Source organism: Furipterus horrens, unplaced genomic scaffold (assembly GCF_987537825.1).
Source record: "Furipterus horrens unplaced genomic scaffold, mFurHor1.1.pri manual_scaffold_10, whole genome shotgun sequence".
Taxonomy (NCBI): domain Eukaryota; kingdom Metazoa; phylum Chordata; class Mammalia; order Chiroptera; family Furipteridae; genus Furipterus; species Furipterus horrens.
This window is the reverse complement of record NW_028327180.1, coordinates 35481345-35504916: the sequence shown is the minus strand read 5'-3', so window position 1 is coordinate 35504916 and position 23572 is coordinate 35481345. Positions and strand designations below refer to the sequence as shown.

General features: G+C 39.0%; 1 protein-coding gene and 2 non-coding genes across 6 annotated transcripts in view; all 3 read right to left on the bottom strand.

Annotated features, from left to right (window-relative positions):
• Window positions 1-273: 273 nt before the first annotated feature.
• The window catches only part of FBXO16 (F-box protein 16), a 45664-nt gene continuing 22365 nt past the window's right edge, over window positions 274-23572 (bottom strand). For 2 of the 4 annotated variants that reach the window (XM_090288329.1, XM_090288330.1), the window contains 4 exons: window positions 20511-20675; window positions 15085-15314; window positions 10312-10414; window positions 274-700 (listed from right to left, as the gene is read on the bottom strand). In XM_090288329.1, coding sequence (XP_090144455.1) covers window positions 521-700; window positions 10312-10414; window positions 15085-15314; window positions 20511-20675 — 678 coding nt within the window. In that variant the 3' untranslated portion in view covers window positions 274-520. Of the gene's footprint in view, window positions 701-10012; window positions 10201-10311; window positions 10415-15084; window positions 15315-20510; window positions 20676-23572 lie in introns of those variants that run through there. The other 2 variants (XM_090288332.1, XM_090288331.1) reach the window with 2 other exon arrangements.
• LOC149999495 (U6 spliceosomal RNA) lies at window positions 17460-17564 on the bottom strand. Its single transcript, XR_016513777.1, has one exon. It is a non-coding gene; the product is annotated as a U6 spliceosomal RNA (small nuclear RNA).
• Window positions 17879-18047, bottom strand: LOC149999494 (U1 spliceosomal RNA). Its single transcript, XR_016513802.1, has one exon. It is a non-coding gene; the product is annotated as a U1 spliceosomal RNA (small nuclear RNA).

Below are 23572 nucleotides of genomic sequence, written 5' to 3'. Positions count from 1 at the left end.
AGAAGATGGCCATCTGCAGGCCAAGGAGAGAGGCCTCGCAAGAGATCAGCCCTGACGGCACATTGATGCCAGACTTTCTGCCTCCAGAGCTGTGAGAACATGAATGTCTGCTGTTTATAAGCCACCTACCTCTGGTATTTTGTGATAGCAGCCAGAATGGACAAAGACAGGAGTCCTTTTTGCTATGGAAGGCCTGGCAAGTTAAGACACCATGGGAACAGCCCCATCATTAAACTGCTCAAGCAACCTGGGAAGTGTGTTGCATGTATTCTTCTGTGACCCTGTCTCATACGCCCAATATAACCAATGGCGCTATCAACCCTGTGGTCACCATCACCACATTTCTATCTACATTTGTACATGTCAACATTTATGCCATGATACCTTTTGCTAAATACTGTAGAACCCACTTTCACAATAAGATACCTAAACCAACAGTTTCTAATAGAGGAGCTGAGTAACAGCCAACGCTCCAAGGTGGGGAGCATCTTGTCATTTCTATAAAAATAGGTTCACATTTTTAAATCAGCTTCAGCTCTGGAGCTTGAATGGGTAATGATGGAAAGCCAGAGTGTCTCTGAAGATGCTGCGGGAGAGCTTTCAATGTTGACTCGGTGGCTGGGAGCCCCACCCACCAGTAGGGAGGCCAGGCGGGAGGAGTTGGAACTTGCAGAGGGGAGCTGGGTTCTGCAAGGGATAACTAGGGAGGAAAAAGATGTCATCAGAGTGAGAGTCATTAAAACATCAAGAAGAAGCTATATAATTAACCTTATTTGAACGATGTAAAACAATTGTATAAAATCATGGGACTGGACTTGCCCATTTCACCACCCCTTATCCCCATGCAGTCTTCACCTTGAGCTACTAATAATAACTTCTTTCATCTCCAGTGTGCTTTCACAACTATACTTTCATTGGAATCTCGGGAAAATTCTGTGAGGCAGGTAGGGAGCCAGTAACCTCTCCATTTCACAAATCAGTGAAACCAAAGAGCAGGCAGGTTTAGTGCCGGCCCAAGTTCACGAAACGAAAAGGTGTGAGGGCCAGGTCTGGGGACTTGTGATTCTTAGACCAGGTGAGTATCAGTGAGTGCCCAGATTTACTCCCTACTACTCTGTGCATGCACACATTCTCTCTAAAAAGACAAATCTCTCTGGAAGGATGACCTTCCAGCCAAAACTCACAGTGAGAAAGGATGTCTCCTTGACATCTGGCCATGAGCAGGAAAAGGAAGAGGCAAGAAAGGAGAGAAATAATACGAGCTGAGCTTACAGGGAACTTGTAAATTCACCCTTATGTTGGCTCCTACTGTGTGCAGAGACATAAGGAGACTGAGCAGGTAGATATACAGATACTGTAGCCCTCCCTGAACACAATCCCCCTCCTATTACTCCATATTCAGCTGGAAAGTCTCAGCAGTCAGATCATTTGTTACATCCCTCTAATGTTCCGATAGGTATGTTTGCAACACACAGGGTTTCTATGAATCTGGGGAAAATCGGAAATTGCTTCAGCCAATGGCTGCTGTCTCCTGCCCTCTTCTCCGGCGAACCAAGTCCCTCTTATTCCACAGAGATGCTCCACACTGACTGGTCTTACCTCATGTGCTCTCTCTACTCCTTCTCTAAATATTAATCCAGCCCGTCCTTCAAGGCCCACATTCCCCAAGAAGCTTGAGTGTCTTGATGCTCAGGAGTTTCTGCCTCAGCTGGATTCCTAGTGAGACCTCTGACTTAGCACTGAATGATGCTCTTGGCATTTAGTATTTATTTCTGAATGCAATTATTTGTCTTCTGATGAAAATGCAAGCTCCCTAAGAGCAAAGCTGGAACCTCACACTTCACTGAAACTACAGCTGCCTGCCTCTAGTAGATAGATCCATATATGTTTACTAATTTTTCTGGGAAAGAGTAGGCAAAAGTGGGGTTAAGTTAAACACAGCAAGTTGTTAGACTTGAAGAGGAAAGGGGGACAAAACGGGAGGAATAATCTTCCCCCATTCTCAGTGTTGTTTTAAGATCAGCACAGAGTAAGCATTTTCAGTATTAATCTAAGATCAGCACAAGGTGAGACAACAAATGGAAGTGTTCCTTTGTGCTACATTAGGAATAATTAAAATGAGGTAAAATCTAGCTCTGTGATTCAAGAATGGGCTAGTCACACCCCACCTGTAACAAATTCAAATTTAATCCTATTATAGTGCAAAACTTATGTATCGCTGCATTTGAGGGCCTCCTTCTCCTAAGTCCTCAGGGAGATTCACAGGCCCAGGCAGGCTCCTTTCAAGCTCGCCTTTCCCTCAGCCCCAGGTCCCAGGGACCACCTGACCTCCCTTCCTCTCATGAATGGTCACGGCCTCTCCAGGTGGTGTAGTTTCTCTTCCCTTTGAGATGGGCTCTGGGAAGATGGTCTCCTTACTTCCACACTTCCTTGCTGTCCCTGAAAGCAGGTTCATAGACCCTCTTCATTGTTAAGACTTTCATGTTCACCGTTACAAGAGAAAAGACAAGATTTAAGAGGAAAACATGAGGCAGTTATGTGAAAATGTACAGATCTGACAGTCCTCGATCTTGGTCTAGAGCATCTGGCAATCTAGAAATAACTGGAAACTTCTTTTGCCAATGTTGGGTGCGAGTTCCTGGTTCCTGACACAGAGCCCTGAAAACCCATGTACATTCCTAAGTGATACAGGTCAGTACCTAAAGAACTTCCTCAGTCTTCCAATGGCTGTGCTACAGTCCATTTAGGGGTGAACCATATTGATACATATTTGACTGTTCCCAACCCTTCACTTGTACAAACAATGCTGATATGAATAACCTTCACGCAGGATTGTCTGCTATTGCCATCTGTCCAATGGGCTAAGGGTGGCCACAGCTGCGCTGTCCACCAGGAACCCTAGGACTGGAGCATCGCCAGAGAGTTCCTTTCTTCAGTCAGCTCCCGTGAAGAGGGAAGGAATGAGGTGGTTTAGGTAGATTTCTCTCATTAGTTGAACTTGCCCTTATTCTTCTAGAGACAGTTACCCAATAACATCTCTACATGTTGTTATCACGTCTTTAAATGGAAGGACACAGGAGAGGAGAAATGTAAGGCCATGCTTTATACATGAAGAATTCTCCAGGGTTCTGTTCCTGGTTCACTTCCTGGGCAATCAGTGCCTAAATGTTCAATTGCTGGATATATATCTCTCTCGCCTATTTTCCCTCCTGATATGTTCAACTCTCTTGACTGTGTATAAGTGCCGTCCAGCAGGTACCTCACACCTAGCATGTCCTGTTGTGTTTATAGTCTCAGTATTGGTGGCAGGAACATTAATATGACTGCTCAACCCAGGTACCTAGGAGTTATCACTTGCTTGACTGAAAGCTTCCTCCCTCACCCCCCGGCTGGAAGTATCTGGAGGGCAGAGTCTGTGTCTTGTTATGGTTGTACCCCTAGTTCCTAGTTCAGTGCCTGTAAACTTGTTGAATAAATAGACATACGAATGATGCTTCCTTTTTCCCCCACTTCAGAGGAATGGCTGAAACCACTGTGCAGGTGGGCTTTGAAACAGGAATAGAAAATTCCTATCCGCAGGCTGGATGTCATTTTTCTTGGGCAGAAGGAAGTGGGTGAGAATGGGGAGAGAGGCTCCTAGGGCTGACCCACCCAGGAAAGAGAGGGCTCAGGCCTAAGACGGGCTATCAATAGGGCACAACTTGTATATGCCAGCTTCTACCGACCCCTGTGTCTGCCCCTCCCAGCTGGATTTTCTGTTGTTTTCCATTCATGTTATTTGCAGAAACTTGCAAATGGTCATTGATACAAACAGATCAGGTAAAGGAGTATGTGGATATGAAAAAAACAGCATCAACAACTAGAGCCCTGCCACGCGCCTGTCACGCTTCCAGAAACACCACTGCCACCGCCAATAATAATCACAGATACCTGACTGCTGGGCATGGCGCTGAGTCATCTATTCATTATTTCACTTAATCTGCCCAAGCCTGTGATATGGGAAAGAAAGGTAAGGAAGGTGACAATCTACACTTTGTAGGGGACTCCACCCATGTCTCCCTTGAAAAAAAAAATCTACCTTCAACACTTTATTATGACTCTCAGATCAGGGGTGATGTGGTAAAACTGTATGTAAATATGGGTTATTGTGCTTGCAAATCATGAATCAGAATTTTTTTATTGTTGTTGGTTTGTTTTACTCATAGAAATACAGCTTTGACTCCCCCCTGTAACTTGCCTAAGCTTCGGCTGGGGGCTGAGGAATAAGTAAGGGCCACCGTTGGGGATACAGATGGCTGGGGAGGGTCCACCACAAGGGGTGTCCTTCTGAGAGGAGAGTTAAGAGGGGCAACCACTCATTCTGGCCTCAGCTGAGCGGATGCTTAATCCCCAGGGTGGAGCTGCTTCGTGGACTTTTCCATCGGAAAGTTCTATGAGGAGGGCCCCAACCATCCTCCTGTCTTCCTAGGAGCCCCTAACGAGGCTCAGACCTGCTTGGCCCCCTCCTAGGGGGCCCCTGCGTAGGTCAGCACCTATGGAGAGGGTACCCCCTTTTCTTCCTAGTTCACTCTGCTTCTCTGAGAAGTAGAGGAAAGGTATTAGGGAGAAATAATCAACAACACAGTCTTAAAGAAGCCACAGGCCTCTGTTCTTGGTTCCTGTTTTAAGTAAGCTTGGGGTAAAACTGTCAGCTGCAGAGGAAGGCTAAGCAACTCTAGGCAGGGTTTTGAAATTTAAATACAAGGTTATGTGATGGCACCACTTAGTCTCCCAAGTAGGTGAAGTGAGGTAGGAGTGCGTTGCAAAATATTCATAGGCCATAAAGTTCGAATGGTTGTTGTTAGTATCGATTGCCAGCTCATATTTCAAAACATCCATGTCTCAGAAAATTGGTTTCTACTGTAGTTTGTGATGAAATATTATATTACAATACTAAGTGCTATACATACATATCCTACATACATATAGATATTTTCAAGCCCAGTAGTAACAGTGATTAAAACATGGCATAAATAGTATGCATATAACTAATAATATATAACTTATAAACAAGGTTCTCTTCTGGTAGATCCTGAAAAGAAGGCAATTGTGTCAAATAGTTGCTGTTTAACTCTTGAATAAAAACAAGTAGCTATTTGGCCCCAGTCTAAATGTTCAGTGAAAGAGAAGCAGGTAGAGTCACTCCTGTTGGAAACACCAGGGTAATTTATGATCAGAACTTGATAAAAGAAGAGGCAACAAGACGGAACAAGCTAACTATGCTCTTTTACAGACAAAGGAGAAATGCAGAGACTCTGAGTGGGGTCCTTCCTGAGAGTTTCCTTTGCCCTCAGGATTCTTAGCAATAAAGCCTTTTCTCCTCCGAGGTATCAAAAATTAAGAACCAACACTGTAGTTAGTAAGCAGTGGACTGCACATGACACAGAACTCGTGGCACTAAGTGCAATGCACACTCACTGTTCCCTCTCGGTGAAGGGTGAGTGCACAGGACCGTACAGAGGCCAGGCAGGCTAAGAAAACATCTGGCTTCCATTTTGTGCAGCTATGAATGCAACCATGTTTCACACAGAGAGAACTGTGAGAGGAAGAAAAGACAAAGGGAAAAGATAAAGAAAGCTGGGGAGAAGTGAAGGCCAAAGTGAGAAAGAGCAGCTTGTTCCACAGGTGGGAGAGCTCGTTCAGGCCTCTCGGCAGCTGCTCAGCATCAGCTAGTTCTCCTCTTCCCTGGCTGTCTCAGGCTGCTGATTCGGTGCGATTTTGATTGTTGCTGCCACCGCTATCACCACTATAGCTACTATTTACCGAACGCTTGCTTTTAGCTAGGCACTGTGTTAACTAACGGCTTTTCACACCCACCCCCCAAACCCTGTGAGGTCAGTGTTGTACTAATTCCATTTCACAGACAAGAAGCAAAGTCTCTGAGAGGTTAATACCTTGGCCAGACTCACTGAGCTACTAAAATTGTGGTAAAGTCCCAAACCTGTTGCTCTTGGTCAGCAAAGTGAAAAATAAGATGGTACAGTATTTAATGTGGGAGAACACAAATATGTATTGTACTTAATATATACCTGGCATTTAGTTCTGACAACAATCATTACTCCCATTTAACAGGTGATGAAACAGAGGCTCAGAGAAGTTAAGTAACGAATCCTAATTGCACAGTTTAGTAAAAGAACTCAGGTGCCTCTGACTGCAAAGCCCATATTCTTCCTTATTCTTCCTTCCCCATGGGATTCTCAAGAATTTCACTGATTGAACTGAATAATGAAAGATCTCTCCTATAGATATTTTTAGTTCTGCACATCCAAACCACACAAACATGATAAAACAAACACCTGGGGAGGTCAGCAAAACTGGAAGTCGATTCAAGACCGCCTGCAAGGAAACCACTGCATAGCTTTGGTTTGCAAATTCTTCTGTTTCAATTCATGATATTTTCTAAGGTTCAAAGAAGAAGATGGCAGACAGAAACCTGTTTTTATGCTTCATAAGTAGGATTCACAAACTAATGGATCAATTGGTTATTCTGTGTAAAGTCACCCTAGTCAGAGCTTGTCCCTCAGGTGTCAGGAGGGAGGTGAGTGAATGTGGGGTCCAGAGATCAGGTGTTAGCCTGGAATGGACCAGGAAGAGGCTGGAATCCAAACTCATTTTACACGTGGAAAAATGAAAACTCAAAGAGGCTGTGTGAGTGTGACGTGCATGGCAGAGCTAAGGCTAGAAACCTGAGTCTTCTGATTCTTAAACTGTCGTTCTTTCCATGGCAGGAACCAGGAATCACTTTTGAGTATATTCCTTTTTTCTTCCCCTTCGACCCAGAGAGGGGGAAAAAAATGAGAAAGCTTAAAGAAGCAGTTTGAATAATCAGAATCAAGTGATCCCTGGAAAGAGGTGAAGAAGGTAACTGCAGAGGCTGGAATTAGCAGAGCACAGGAAAAGATAAGGTCTTATCTAAAGCAATTAGAGCAAGCAGGCAATTAAAGGCTTTTGTTACTTGTAGTACAATGAATGCTCTGAATTAGCAAGCTTTTTGAAATCCGTGCCCAAATCAGAATCTAGAAGTGAGGACACCTAACCTCCAAAGCAAAAGTCTGGTGGGAGGCAAAAGGTATTTGTTTTTCTACTTTGTAGGAGAAAGAAAAATAGAATGTGAAACACAATGTCAGCCGGGGTCCTCTGAGTCCAATTCCAGGGCCTGGGAAGTCTAAAGCCCAAACCCTGGGTTTCTGTGAATTGTCCCAAGGGGCTTTTGTTTTCTCGGCCCTTTGGACTTCTGAGATCTTGCTATCATGTGTCAAGTGAGTCGAATTTACTATAGAGACGGAAGGCAGGGTTTGGTTTACTTCCCAGCAATAGCAAATAAGTCTGATCGGAATGGGAAGTATTACTACCTGACACCTTCCCTGTCTCTCTCCCCTACCTCATCTCAGCTTCTCTCTCCTCTTTCCGCCCCTGTTCCTCTGCTCCCCAGCCTATTCCCCTGCTGGAGCAGAAACAACAAAATCCTCTAATCTCCAGCCGAGCAGGTTTCCCCTCCTCCGTGGAGGAGCCCCACAGCACTGGAGCCCTCAGGGTGTCAGCTTTCTCTACAAGCTCATCAACGGCTTCAGCTCTGCTTTTCCCCGAGGAGACAGCTCCCTCCTCACCCTTCCCAAAGAGGAACTGTGGGGCCAACTGTTATGATTTAAAAAACGTGGGGTTTTTTTTTTTCACACCTTTACATGACATAGGAAGATCTCTGGAGCTTAATTAAAATGGTACCTGGTTCTACTGTGGTGTTTATATTTTTAAACTACTTTGTTCTGTACAGAATTTTATAATAACTAACAGTGGGGCATTTCTTGAGATTCATAGAATTTCAATAAACAATGTGCAAACTTGTAACGCATTAGTGAGAAAATCTAGGCTTGATTCCCGTCCTCCATCAGTGACTGACACCAAAAGGCGGTTAAATGGAGCAGCTGTAACGAGGCAGCACAAGAACTGAAAACTAAGCGGATATCAGGTACCTTTTCAGGGACGGGCTCTGGAAACTCAAACCTATTAGAAAACAGAAAACACCATATAAGCTCACAGCAATAGGCATAGATTTGAAACTGTTTCTCTAAGAATGCTAGTGGAAGGCTCTAAGTCATGACCCTCACGAAGTGAAGATGGTCCCAGTGGCCTAAGGCGACAGCCCTGAAGAGACAGCCTGAGGAATCTTCTCTGTGCTGTTACACTCCTGTGCTTTTTCTCTCTTCCAGTCCTTCCATTCACAAAGCTTTAACTTCTTCAAGTATCACATGCTCCATTTTTTTATTTCCGAGGGGCAAGGAATACTCATGTTCAGATGTCAGGACCCTCTTGGGCAGACTTTAGGGGTCTGTCCCTCTCGTCCTCGCCTGCTTCCTTTTCTCTAGTTCCTCCTGAAATCTTCCTAGGGAAACCTGTCTGAATGATATGAGGACTATCTAACAAACGAACATGTAATTTTTTCCATTGCAATTGCACCTCGGCTGTGTCTGCCAAACTCTACAGCTGCAGTTGTCAGAGTTCTATTCTCTACTGACTCTCCTTAGCTCCCCTGGGTTTCCTCAATACTCATTTCCTCTTCTCTCAGGCCAGCGGTTTCTTCCTTGTCTCAATCATTTTGCATCACTTAGGAGGCTGCTTCTTTCCTAGGAGGTACGTGGCCTACAGTGAGGGCAAACTGCCACCTCCTGGAGGGGTGGCCTTAGCCACACTCACCCCGTGGTCCCCTACCCAATCAAAGATCATTGCATCCTTTGGAGAGTTTAATAATGCCTTATGCTTCTTAGCAAAACTACTAGGCATAAATAGTGATTGCAATTAGTATGTTTGTATCAACGATACAAGTAGACCAATACAGTCATTCACTTCATTTATTAAAAGCTTAACTGTTCTTTATCATTGGTTAATTTGCCCTGGTTTTCCCTTCAGCTTTCATTAGCAGCAACTTTTAAATTTTTTAGTTTATAACAAATATTTTAACTTAAGCAAGCCTTGCTAGTATGTGACAGATGGTTAATGTCACTAGCCCATGGGGAAGGCTTCTGTTTAGCCTTTGATTTTCACTGTTGTTGTTTTATTTTTTAAGCTGGAGAAAGGTTTGCCTGTGCTGATAATTTGTAAGCAGACATCACCATCAACTTTTATTGTCCTTCAGTTCCCTGATCTCCCCCGGATTTCTCCTCTACTGGCTTAGGAGGGGCCAGGAGACCAAAAGCATGCCTGAATGGCCTGTGTGGTAAGCCTCATAAAATTATTTTTTTCACTTAATGGTTTTCATGGACAATTTTACTGCTCTGCTTTAAGCCTCCCCATTCCCTTGGGCATTTGTATATTTGCCTGGATAAGCCTCATCCAGTCCCAGAAAATTGGTCCCTCAGAATACAAACTGACCTTTTTGAAAAGCTCATCTCTCTCTCTCTCTCTCTCTCTCTTTTTGAACATAATAACCCTTGAAAATAAATTTAAACAGAAAGTAATCGGGCTTAAAAGCAAAGCTATCACAGTGATTTATTCATGAGTACACACTTTTTCTTCTCCCACTTGACATCCATTTTATATTAATTTTCCTTGAGTGTGTATCCTCAGCTTTTTTTCCTAAATCTTTACTAATAACATATTTTTTTTTAATTCTACCTTTATTCCCTTCTATTTTGCACCAAAGACTCATATGTGCTAAAAGGGATCCATTGGGGGTACAGAACCCCAATTTGGAAAACTGAGACGATAATGGTCCCTAGACACAATTACTGGCTTTCTTAGGTAGTCAATTAACTATTTTTTTCATTAGGGAAAGAAAAGTTCTGAACTCGCTTTTTCTGAAGTTACTTGAAATGCACTTTTATAATCATATTCCACTGGTATCTGGGAAGCTATCAACAGAGTTCCTTTTTCTTAGGTCAGTGGAACCTTCACTCTATAGATAGGGTACTTCTGTAGAGAAATTTCTAGAACTCCCTCTTCCCAAACCCCACAGAAGACTCATAGCAGAAGAAAGAACAAAATGATAATAATGCTCCTTTTATATTGCATAGTTCTCAAAGCAGATTCATACACATCAGTTCATGTAGTCATTTTTTAAAACACAGATGAGAGAACAGGGGCTCAGAGATTAAACAAAGGGCATCTTCAAGGTTACACAGCTTGTCAGTCAGTTTCAGAGACCAGGATTTAAACCACTTAATGACTCTGATTAAAAGAAAAAAAGCAACAACAACAAATTCAGTTTTGCAAATAGGATTAGACCCCAGCAATTTTCATTAGCATTATGGTGGGGCATCTTTTGAAAGCAATACTCACCAGTGACTGCGCTTTTCTTAGCTTAGATCTGTCCTGCAATTTATTTTTCTTATCATGTAACTGTTGGCTGGAATCTGGGGTCATTTCATGTCTTTTCTTTCTTCTGTAAGTTGGAAAGCATTGGAAAAATTACAAATAATCATTTTAACTTTGTCCATTTGATTTTTTTACTCCTATGATTTAAAAGATTTTCTTCACTCAACTGGAAATAAACCAAATGTTTATCAATAACGAACTGGTTGAATAAACTCTGGCACTCCCACACAATGGGGTGTTATAAGCTGTAAGAGGGGCGGCAGAATATTTCTATATACAACTATGGAGTGATCTCCAGGATATATTGTTACATGAAAGAAAGAAAAGTGGATAAAGTGGTATATATTGTATGCTACTATTTATTTCAAAAAAGTGTGTGTGTGTGTGTGTGTGTGTGTATTTATGTTTTTTTCAAGTGGAAGGATTATACCATAACATTTTGAAAAACAGGATTCCCATGTGACCCAATAAGGCATAAGCAATAGTATGGAAGGGTAGGAATGGAAGCTAGACTTCTCCACATGTACTTTGTTTTGTTTATTTGACTTTGGAACCATCTCAATTTTTCTCAAAATTATAAAATTAAACAAAGGCCGAGAATCCCCAAAACCTAAAAACAAAATGAAACAAATGATCTTATCTATTCAGTTGGTGGCATTAGCCCACATGGAACAATTACTTCATGGAACTTTAACACCGTAACTTGTCCAAATATTCTTAGTAGAATATATTCTAAGGACAAAAACATAGGCAAAGGAATCTTAAGTTGTTTTCAGTAATTCTACTGTTTATATTAATATTAGTATTTATTTTCTAAAACTATCATATATATTAGGAAAAGGCAGCAATGAGCAAACCACAGCCCTGAGGTCAACTGCAGCCTGATGCCTATTTTTGTAAATAAAGTTTTATTGGAATATAGTCATGCTTATTTTTTGCATATTGTCTATGGCTTTTTTCAGGCTTCAGAGGAAGAGTGGAGCAGTTGTGACATATGTCCTACAAAGCCCAAAGTATTTGCTGTCTGGCCCTTTCCAGAAAAAGTTCATTTAAAATAATGATGTAGGCAATGATAATCAATGGCCACTAATACCACACACAAAAAAAGAGTGACCAGCCCTGGCTGGAGTGGCTCAGTGGATTGAGTGCCAGCCTGAGAACCAAAAGGTCACCAGTTCAATTCCCAGTCAAGGCACATGCCTGGGTTGTGGGACAGGTCCCCAGCTGCAGGTGTGTGAGAAGCAACCAATCAATGCATCTGTCGCACACTGATGTTTCTTTCCACCTTTTTCTCCCTCCCTTCCCCTCTCTCTAAAAGTATGTAAATAAAATCTTTGAAAAAAAATCACTTATAAGACATTCAAGGAAGTCAGATAACTGACTTGATATTTGATTGATTCTATTAAGAAATCATTTATTGATTTAAATTTGATATGGTATCAAGCTATGATTTTTAGATAGAGCCTATTTTTAAGGATATGCATTAAAATATGTATAAATGAAAAAAATATGACATTTGGATTTGTCTCAGAAATAACCCGAGGGAAGGGCAGGAATAAATGAATAAGGAATAAATGAAAGGAATAAATGAAAGGAATAAATGAAATCAGATTGGTCATGAGTTGAACCCTGTTAATGCTGGATGATGGTCACAGGTGTTCTATTCTCTCTACTTTTGTATATACTTGAACTTCCATTATAAGGTTTTATTCTGAAAGATCAGTTCTACTGAATATTTCTTGCTGCTTAATTTTCAAAAATTTCCCCAGATGATGAGAAGCTCTACAGGACAAATGGAGAGTTTCAAACATACAGAATAGTTGTAAGAATAGTACAGTGATTACTCATATATCCTCCAACTAGATTCAACAATTGATAATATTTTGTTACTTTTGCTTCCTCTCCATATGCATAGATACATATATGTATGCAATACATACACACAATACTATATTTATGTGTGTGTGTCTGTGTGTGTGACACCATAAGAAAGTAAATTGTAGATGCTTCACCCCTAAATACTTCAACACTCATCTCCTAAGATAAAACATTTGCTTACCTAACCATACTAGTATCATCATACTTTAGAAAATGAACAATAATTATTTAAAATCATTTACTACTCAGTCTATATCAAATTGTCCTAAGAATGCTTATTAAAGTCTTTCTTTTTTTGAACCAAAATTCCATCTAGATTCAGACTGAGTATATGTCTCTTATACTAGAGAATATTTTTCACACTTCCTCCCCACTCCATGACATTGACTGAATCAAGAATCTGGCCTATTTTGATGAAGGAAGCCTATGACTTAGGTATTACTATTATTGCCACTTTAAACCGAGGCACAGAGAGGTTAAGGGAGTCCTCGGGGTCACAAGCTAGAAGTGTAGGAGCCTAGATTTGAACCCAAGCAGTATGGCTCCAGAGCCTATCACTATCCTACGGTGCCTTGATATTTATCTGTTGAAATATATTCTAAAAATGTGGCAGATGTATTAAAACATTCTCAAATATTTCAAAATCTGTTTCCTTAATTTCTTGTTTATCTGTTGTGTTTGCATGCATGTGTTAACAAATGAACAGATGCATATGTATACATCAATACAGATCTCTACTTTCTTACTTTCTTTTCTTTTTATACTATGGGTCGCATATTATAGATACTCTTGCAATTTGCTTTACTCATTTAACAAGGTACCCTGGACATCATTCCTTATCTGTTCATAGAGATCTTCCTCATTCCCTTTTACAGTTGCCTACTGCTCCATTGTGTGAATGCACCATACACAATTTATTCAACAAACACTCTCCTCTGTATAAGCACTTAAGTTATTTCCAATATTTTAAAATCATAAGCAATGCTGCAATAAATATCCTTGTGCAGATGTATTTCTGGTATTTTAAACATTGATTTTCAGATGTGGGGTTGCTGGGTCAAAATGTAAATGCATATGTATTTGTATTGGATATTGTCAACTTCCCTCAATAAGGTTTGTGCCAATTTATATTCTCACCAGCAATGAGTAAATCCTATCAGCGTTTTCTCACAGCATCACTAACAGAACATACCGTCACACTTTAAAGTTTTGCCAATCAGATAGTTGAAAAGTGATATATCTTGTAACTCTGTGTAAAAAGCAACCCTGTAAGGATAAACCAGAAACTAATGAGATTTGTTAGTGGGAATAGACTGGAAAAGATAACAGGGTAGGAATAGCGTGGAAGAGATAGGTGTTGGTATTTCTCTGAGCATACTTTAAAAAATATATATTTTATTTATTTTTAGAGAGAGGGAAGGAAGGGAGAAAGAGGGGGAGAGAAACATTGATGTGCGAGAGAGAAACATAGATCAGTTGCCTCTCGCGCACCCCCAACTGGGGACCTGGCCCACAACCCAGGCATGTGTCTGGGAATCAAACTGGCGACCTTTCAGTTCATGAGGAGGCACTCAATCCACTGAGCCACACCAGCCAGGGCTGAGCATATCTTTTATACATTTTTTGTATACTTTCATATAGCTTTAACTTTAGAACCATGTAACCTACCTCCAGTGACAGAGGTATTAACCTAACCACATAACTTCTGAACACAGTATTATGCGTACATATGCTCAGACTGAAGGCAAACAGAACCATACACAAATATTGAATTTTGGTTGGAAATTTGTTTTAATAACGGCATGGTATATTGCTTTTGGAATTTGTAAGTAAATATATACTCTGTATATTTATGTATTATGTAATCATAACACAATTTTTATATAAATTTTTATATGTACATATAATACATATCAAAATTATATATGTATATACAGTTGACCCTTGAACAAGAAGGGTTTGAACTGCGTGGGTCTACTTATAGACGGATTTTTTTTTTTCAATAAATACAGTCAGCCCTTCATATTCATAGGTTTCTCATCCAAGGATTCAACCAACCACACATTGAGAAGAGTATTTTCACATTCCCAACCACAGATGGAAAGCACTGTTTTTGATCCACGGTTAATTGAATCCATCGATGCAGAGGGCCAACTGTAGTTAAGTTTTTGGAGAGTCAAAACTTATATAGTATGTGGATTTGAACAGTATGGAGGTTGGCGCCCCTAAAGCTGGAGTTGTTCAAGGCTGAACTGTATAATCTATACTATATAAGAAATATAATCTACACAGTAAACAATAAATAAAATGAGAGCCAGGTTTCTCAGTTAGAGCAGGGAGGGACAAATATGGAAAAAGGAAAAGACTAGAATAAACCCTAAGGTCCTGGATTAAAATCTGAGGTACTGAAATATTTTTTAAAGCCCTGGCCAGGTAGCTCAGTTGGTTAGAACATCCTCCCCATACAACAAGGTTGTGTGTTCGATCCCTGGTCAGGGCACATATAAGAATCAACCAATGAATGCATAAATTCATGGAAAAACAAATCGATGTTTCTCTCTCTCCCTCTCTCTGCTCCTTCCTCTCTCTCAAATCAATAAGTAAAACAAGTTTTTTTAATATTAAAAGAAGCTGTAATGGGAAGCCATTACAACTAAAAAATACAAACAAAATCCTAAGGAACAGGGCTAATTTACCAATAACAGGCAGTTTCTTTACTTTTCAATTACTCTTTACTTCTATGTATGGAAAAGCACTTGTATTTTCACAGTAAGTTCTATTTTCATCTTTTCATATGTTGAAGTGCCAGCAAATTTTTTCTAAAAGCATACAAATGAAGAAATGCATGGAGCTTCTCACCCTTGCCAAATCTGCTTGATAGGCTCACAGTTATCCAGGTAATTGAAGCGAATGATATCAGTTGGATGCTTGTCAGAGGATCGCCAGGGTGGGAGTTCTTTCTCCCCTGGGTGATTCTTCTTTCTTAAAGAGGAAGAAGGTCGGAAGGTTGATGAAGGAGACTTTTCCTCTGGAGAACTGCCTGTGACTGGTTGAACATCAGCAATCACAAACCCATCTTTTGGAGGTGTCTAGAGGAAGAAAATTAATTATTTCTGTTCTTGACACACTAATAACAACAATAATAAAACAAAGAATGTCATTGCCCTGGCTGGTGTGGCTCAATACATTGAGTGCTGGCCTACGAACCAAAGGATCCTGGTTAGATCCCCCAGTCAGGGCACATGCCTGGGTTGCAGGGCCTCGTGTCCAGCTGGGGGCGTGCGAGAGGCAACCACACATTGATGTTTCACTCTTTCTCTCTTCCTTTTCCCCTCTCTAAAAACAAATAAATAAAATCTTTAAAAAAATAACAAAGAATATTGTCATCAGCACCACATTAGTAATGATAATGGTGACAATAATTACACCAGCCGTCAACCCTGGGGTACCTTGCTATGTTTGTGCCAGTCACTGTCTTGGGAAGCTTTCATGCATTATTTTATTTAACCTTCACAATAACTCTAAAAGGTAATTACTACTCCCATTTTAAAGAAGAGAAAACTGACCCTTGCCGGGTGGCTCAGTTGATTGGAGTGCCATCCCATACACCAAAAGGTTGTGAGTTTGATCCCCATGCAGGAGACAACCAACTGATGTTTCTCTCTCTCTCCCTGTCCCTTCTTCTCTCTCTCAAATCAATAAACATATCCTCAGGTGAGGATTAAAATATTGTAAAAAAAAAAGGAGGAGGAAACTGAACACAGGAAAAACCAATTAATTGGCCCAACATACATAACTATTAAGATACAGGTCAGAATTTGAATCCAGGACTGTCTTGCTTCAAGTCCACGTACTGAATCTCTCTGCCCTGTGCTGCCATCTCCTCTACCACATCATTATATAGTTTTTCCACAATTGCTAATAATTTATTCATAAAAAGTATACATTAAAAAAAGTACTCCAGTCCTAATTACCTACATCTCATACAATTTTAAGTTATGTAGGGGTAGTCTATAGATTATATCAGTTATCGAAACCTCATCTGCTCCCCTAAAATACTTTTGCTTTAATTTCCCAAATTGAAAGTCTATTTTTGTGTGCATGAAATTCATAAGGTTTTAATGTGGTTGTAGCCTAAGGGAAATGGTATTGGTATGTTGAGAAGCCATTAAAGGCTTACTTTCTGTTCTTTAAGAGATTAGGGAAGCTTTGCTTGGTGAATTGGTTTGCTTGAATTGCTTGTGAAAATTAAGAAATTCCCCAGGCCCTCCAAGCAGAATCAGTTAGTTTCTTATTCTTGTTTCAAGGGCTCTCTGTGTATATTGCTATTAGTGCTCATTTATTTGTCTGTGTCCTAGGCCACTAGACTGGGCTCCTTGAAAGCATGATTAGGATCATTCCACTCACAGCACGCAGCACATAACAGTTTAAAAAAATATTTATTCATTTAATGGATGATTGTAATCTGGTAGGTTAAGAAGACATTTTATATTTACATAACTGATAGCTCATTATTGGTTTACTACTCAATAATTTGTGCGGGTCTCATTTAGAATAGACATTCATTTAATTTTTCTGAGCTGATACTGCACGAAATCTGTCTGCTTTTGCTGGTGGAAGTCTAGTTTAATACTACTGGGGTTCTGGCTGGGTGGTTCGGCCAGGTGGTTCAATCACTTTGGAACATCGTGCCATGCACCAAAAGGTTGTGGGTGTGATCCCTGGTCGGTGTACATACCTAGGTTGCTGGTTTCATCTCCAGTCAGGGTGCACATGGGAGGCAACCAATTAATGTTTCTCTCACATCCACGTCTCTCTCTTTCTCTCTCTCACCCCCTTCCCTTCTTCCCCTTCCTCTCTCTCTCAAATCCATAAACATATCCTCAGGTGAGGGTTTTTTTTTAAGTATTTAAAAATACTACTGGGAACAAATAATACATAATAATAAAAATCAATTTCAGGCGGAAAACTTCAGGCATAAATGATAGTAATTACATAAAAATAAACTTCGCTAATTCTGAAAAATATAAAATGCTTGACACTTTAACATACTAGGTAATAATGAAAACTGTGATGACTCTTCTGTGTTAAGTAAACAAAACTTTTGTTCACCTAGTCTTTTTGAGAATTTTTAAAACAATGAATGTAAGCTGATTTTTTTGTTAAATACTCTTGTTTGCCTATATTGAAATGATCACAAATCTTTTCTCTTTTATTCTGTGATTTACATTGTTATTTTTTTTTAACATTCCACAAATTTGCATGTCATCCTTGCACAAGGGCTGTGTTGATCTTCTCTGTATCATTCCGTTTAGTACATGTGTTGCCAAAATGGGCACAACTGATTTTTTATTATTATGACAGCCTTACTCGCTTTGGATATATCCCATTTGATTATAATATATCATATATTTCTGGATTTAATTGACTAATATATATTTTTTAATTTTATATCTGTGTTCATGAGGGATATTGATCTATGGTCTTATTTTGTTTTCTTGTAAAATCTTTATCTTCCTCTATTTTCTGAAAGAGTTTATGTATAGTAAAGTTGGTATCTCTTCCCTAAATGTGTGATAAATTTCACTAACGAAGCTATCAGAGTCTGAAGTTTTGTGAAAAGTTTTAAAATTAGAAACTTAATTTATTTTTTCAGGAGAGAGAACAAACGCAGTCCAGTCCCCTACTACAACAAATTATGCAGCAGAGTTTCTCACATCTGGGGAAATCGCACTGGTCAGCACATCCGAAGTGCAATGGATAAACCTCGCCCTGGGAAAACCACCTTCATGATCATGGTATCTCCCCTGCCAGGTAAGTATAGGAATTCAATTTTTAAATTGATAAAGATTTGTTCATGTTTTCTATTTCTTATTGAGATTGTTTTGGTAATTTGCAGTTTCCAATGATTGTCCATTTCATCTAGGCTGTTGAATTTAGGGACGTGGAATTGTTCATAATATTCTCTCATTATCCTTCTAATGTCTGCAGGATCTGTAGTGATGCCTGTCTCTTGCATCCCTGCTACTAGTCATTTATGATGTGTTGTCACTTTTTTCCTGGATTAGTCTAGCTGGAAATTTATCAATCTTATTTATGTTTTCAAAGAAGCAGCTGTGGTTTCATTGATTTTTCTCTATTGTTTATCTGTTTTCAATTTCATTAATCTCAGCTCTTTATTATTTCTTCCTTCTATCTAATTTGGGTTTAACTCACTCTTCTTTTTCTAGATTAAGACTTTTTTTAAAAAATAATTTATTTATTTGTTTGTTTATTTATTTATTTTTAGAGAGAGGGGAAAGGAGAAAGAGAGGTAGAGAAACATCACTGTGTGGTTGCCTCTCACTTGCGCCCCCAACTGGGGACCTGACTTGCAACCTAGTCATGTGCCCTGACTGGGAATCGAACCAGCAACACTTGGCTTGCAGGCCGACGCTCAATCCACTGAGCCACAGCAGCCAGGTAGATTAAGACTTTTTGAAATTATGTTTCTTGGAGCAGACAAGGTGGCCTTACAGACAGTTAAAAAGATCATTCTAGTCCAGTTCTCTCACTTTAAGGTTGGGGTAACTAGTATTAACCAACTGCCAACTGCTTTAAAAATGTTTTCATGCCAGATACAAAGTATTGGGGGAAAGGAGATGGTGATGGTGCTTAAGGGAAGGTAAATTACGCTCTACTCTTGTGTTTGCCTGTGTGCACCATCATTAAACACTCTCACAGGGAATTATCAATACACAATTATTCAAGGCAGTGCTGACAGTTGACTTTAAAACCATAGTTAACTTTATTAATGTTAGTCAGATGGCTTTATAACTTCAGTTTTTCTGACTATGAAATAGAATTATTAGTTGATTTTATTAACCTTTGTCTTTCTAATTTATGTTTATTTCTTTAACAGAAAACTCAAGTTTAATACAACAAAGTATTCCCTTCAGAAATTTAATATTCATCAAAGAAGTGGACATTTTCTTGCATCAGAACTAGTCATTATTTTAAATATAGTTATGCAGAAATGGTTTTTGGAAAAAAGATATTGTTGAAGACAAAACATTGAAATCAATTTTATATAAAATATCAGAACCTCTTTTCATTCTACAAGTTGGCTAATCACTTTTGTCCCCTCTGCCCCAGAACAGCCCAGGCTTCAGCTACTGAATGCCATTCCCTGCCCACAACTGAGAATGAAACGCAAGAGCCTTATGAGAAAAGATGTCATAGCTGTGGTAATTTTGAAAGTAACTTTTCTATCACTGCAGTTTAAATTTTTTTTAAAGAAATCCTCATGGCGCATACCAATTACTGAAATCAGAGAGATTAGTTTTATTATTGCAATTGTGACAATATTAATTATGCATAGTTTATTACTATATTAAATGTAACTGGATTCTACTTTCAGAAAACACAATAAAACTAACCTAAATGAGCAGTTGAGAAGTTGACTATTCTTATTTCAAGAGGATGCTTCAATTTTAAAAGGATTCACTGCAGCTTTTTCATAGAATATGATACCCCTGTGGTTTTAAAAATCATTAAAAAATTTAATTTCCATATAATTTTTTAGGAAATCATTTATTGTACAAAATGAGGTACAACTCTGCATGTGTATAGACCATGCCATAAATAAATGGCTCATAAAAATTTCCCATAAACTACCTAATTAACTTGTGACTATAAGAATAAATATAAACATTGGTTATAATGTATAGAAAGCCACTAGAAAAAATATTCCTGTATTATTTACTTTTTAATGATTATATGTAACTGCATTACATTGGTAGCGTCTAGCTTAAAAAGAACTTTAGTATGCCCCTGTGCTCTTCCCTAATTATGAATGTATTGGAAAACCTTTCCTTATAAGTGATATAAAAATAAACTTCAGCTCACCTAGAAGAATCATAGAAAATTTGAATTAGTAAAGTAGAACCTGATGATCCATACTTAACAAATACTGACATTCCCCACAGAGTCCCACAGTCAGAAATGTCAGGGGTGTGAGTCAGGGATATGGAAATCCAGGACCTGGCCAGAGTGAGGAGCTTCATAGTCCAGACCTCCCTCCTGGGTGGAACTGGGGTTTGGGATTGTGACATGAGGGCTCTCAATGGAAATGGATATCTTGAAAAGGGCTGTTAAGTTCTCAGAAAAGGAGACTTTTGAAGCCATGGTCTATTTCCTTTGAACCAACTCCCTTCTCCAAGTTCAAGTGTGTTCACTTAGCCTTAGTTCTAGAATTCCTAAATAGCAGATGTTTGTAAGTTCGCTGTTCTTTGCCCCAAATTTACCTTAGGCTTAGTAACACGAAGTTCTTTCACCATTTGAATGTAATGCTTCTTCCATATACCCTGCTCAAAGGGAGTTGGAGAGAAATTGATGTACCAGTTAAACCGTAAACATTTGAGCATCCAGAGTTGATCCAGCTCAGTTAAGGTCTTCCAGTGCCAGCTCACCTGGGAAAACAATAGTTGGGGGGGAAAGAAGCTACTCAGTTGACATGTCCACTTTCTCTAGGTTTTAAGCTGCCACCCTGAAACCTAGATAACTTTTCCTTCCTACTCATGCAGAACAATTTTCTTTAAATTCTAATTCAGTATTAGAATCCAAGGCAACATATATTTATGGAGCACCTATTAACCATCGTCATAGCAATGAAGGAAGTAAATATAATTTTCTCATATTTCAAATGAGGAAACTGAGGCTCTGATAGACTTTGAAATTTTCTAAAGTTTCCTGAATTTCATGTGAAGTTATATGAGGCTTATAGAAACTTGGGTTTGCACATTGTTTACTTTTTTCATGCTATGCATCTGTTTTCCCTCCATTCTTGTGATTAAACTAAATATAAATTTTATAAACAGAATGCAAATACTGGTATTATATAGTGTGTGCTACATAGCCTTACGATTCCATAAAGCACAAAGTATTTGTCCTTTACATTCATTTTCCATAGAATCACATCCAGCATATAGTGGAAATGACTCTATTGTGTGTAGCAGTATTTACAATAATTTATTTCAGGTTTTGAGTATGTCTTGCTGGAAACTAGGGTCAAGTTTATATATTATGTCTCAGCTGTAAGAATTTGCGAAGATAACTGGTAATCTTCAAACCCACATTTCATCCTTGGAAAACTAGCCTCTTTTTCAAGATTAACTATTAATAATTTTGGACACCAAAAAAAGTTATATAAACAGAACACTCTATAATGGGCCTTGCTATCCATACATTCATTTATCTATCACTGCTCTTCCTCCCTCCTTCCATATACCATGTATTGAGTTCCTACAATGTTTAGCACTGTTTTGTGTGCTGAACATGATACATGCAGGCGAGAGAAGGGCACAATAAGAAGAAATAAGAGGTTCAGGGCTGAAAGGAGAAAAAAGTTTAGAGAATTTGATAGAGCCCCCAGGCAGGAACAGAAACTATGTGTACTTTGTTTAACCCAGAATGAACACCAGTCTTAATCCCTACATGTCAATTAACTCAGAATCCAATGGAGAGTTGAGGTTTTGGAGGGAGGGGGCGGAAAGAAAAATTTCTGAATTCTCATTCTCATCCTTCTTCTGATATTATTTAGACCTGGGTATTTAATTAAATTGGGCTTTTTCTCCCAGGATAGATAAGTTTTTTGTTTGTTTACAGTAGAGGAATGAGGAGAATTGAAGGGTAGATAGGAGCTTTCAAATCTATAAATGCCTCCCACCCCATATCCGAAACAGCTCTAAGCTCATTTTAGTGCAATGAATTTATTCTTTACTTTAAACCTAAATGAAGAATAACCATCTGTGTCTTTCTCACAGTCAGTACTGGGAATAAATATAATGCCAAAATCTTGCGAGATTGACATATGGTGTCCATAAAATTATAGTAACAGCCATTTCAAATGTTTTCCCTGAATGATACCATTCTCATGTGGAAAACTTGGAAACTTCTGAGAAGTTTAAAGAAAAACAATACACATAACCTCAACAATCAAAGATGACCACTATTAACAACCTGGTAGAGCTCTTCTCTTTCCATTTTTCCTTCCTTCCTTCCTTCCTTTCTTCTGGCATGCATGAAACAAAATTGGGAAATTCTACATACAATTTAAAATCATGCTTTCTTCATTTTACATATTCTGAGTATATTTTTTCTTCCAAATCATGTTTTCTAATAGCTACATAATAAATAATCACATGGCTATATATTACTGTTTTATTACTGGACATTAAAAATGCTATGCTCTTTTTATTTTATTTATTTATTTATTTTTAATTTTGGTTTTTCAATTACAGTTGTCCCCTTTTCCCCTAATTTCTCTCCCCCACCCAACCCACCCCCTCTCCCGCAATCATATCCCTCCCCGTTGTCCATGTCCATGAGTCTTTTATACGGGTTCTTCGACTAATCCCTTCCCTTACTTATCCCCCTTCTCTCCCTCTCCCCTCCCCCCTATTGACTGCTATTTTTAATTTTACAGAGAAAGAAAATGAGAGAGAGAGAGAGAGAGAGAGAGAGAGAGAGAGAGAGAGAGAACCATCAACTTGTTGTTCCACTTATTGATCCATTCATTGGTTGATTCTTGTATGTGCCCTAACCAGGGATCAAACCTGCAACCTTGGTGTATGGGGAGGACACTCTAAGCAACTGAGTGACCCAGCCAGGGCCTGCTATATTTTAAAAAAAAACTGTTTCATTTCTAGAATAAGTAATACATATACATTAATACTAAATTCAAAGCTACAAAGGGGCACAGAGTAAAAAGGAAGTCTCCCTCATCCCTGTCCTTTAGTCACTCACTTTCCTCCCTGGATATAGCCATTGCTATCAGCTTCTTGTATGTCATTCCAGAAATATGCTAGGCCTATATTAACAAATATATATATTTTCATCTTTCCAAAGGGGTAGGACAATCCTGCACCTTTGCTTTTTTCACTGATTATATATCTCAGAGACTGCTGCAATTTATTTAATTAGTCTCCTAATGGTGGACATTTCCATTGTTTCCAAACTTTTGCGATCACAAAAAATGCTGTAATATTCTTACACAGATGTAACTTTGCATAGTTGGAAGTATACTCATCAGACAAATTCCAAGGAGTGAAATTACTAGGTCAAAGGGAATATTTATTTAAAAATGTAATACTTCCAAATTGTTTCCCATGGTGGTTGTACCAATTTACTTATCAACAATATGTGAAAGTGCTTGTTTCTTTACACTCTCACTAATATAGACCATTATTTAAAAATTTATCAGTCAATCTGAGCCATGAAAGATAGCAGGACATAGTGAGACTAAGCATCTTACATATTTTAGAAACATCTACATTTCTTTCTGTAAACTTCTCGTTCATTTCCTTTG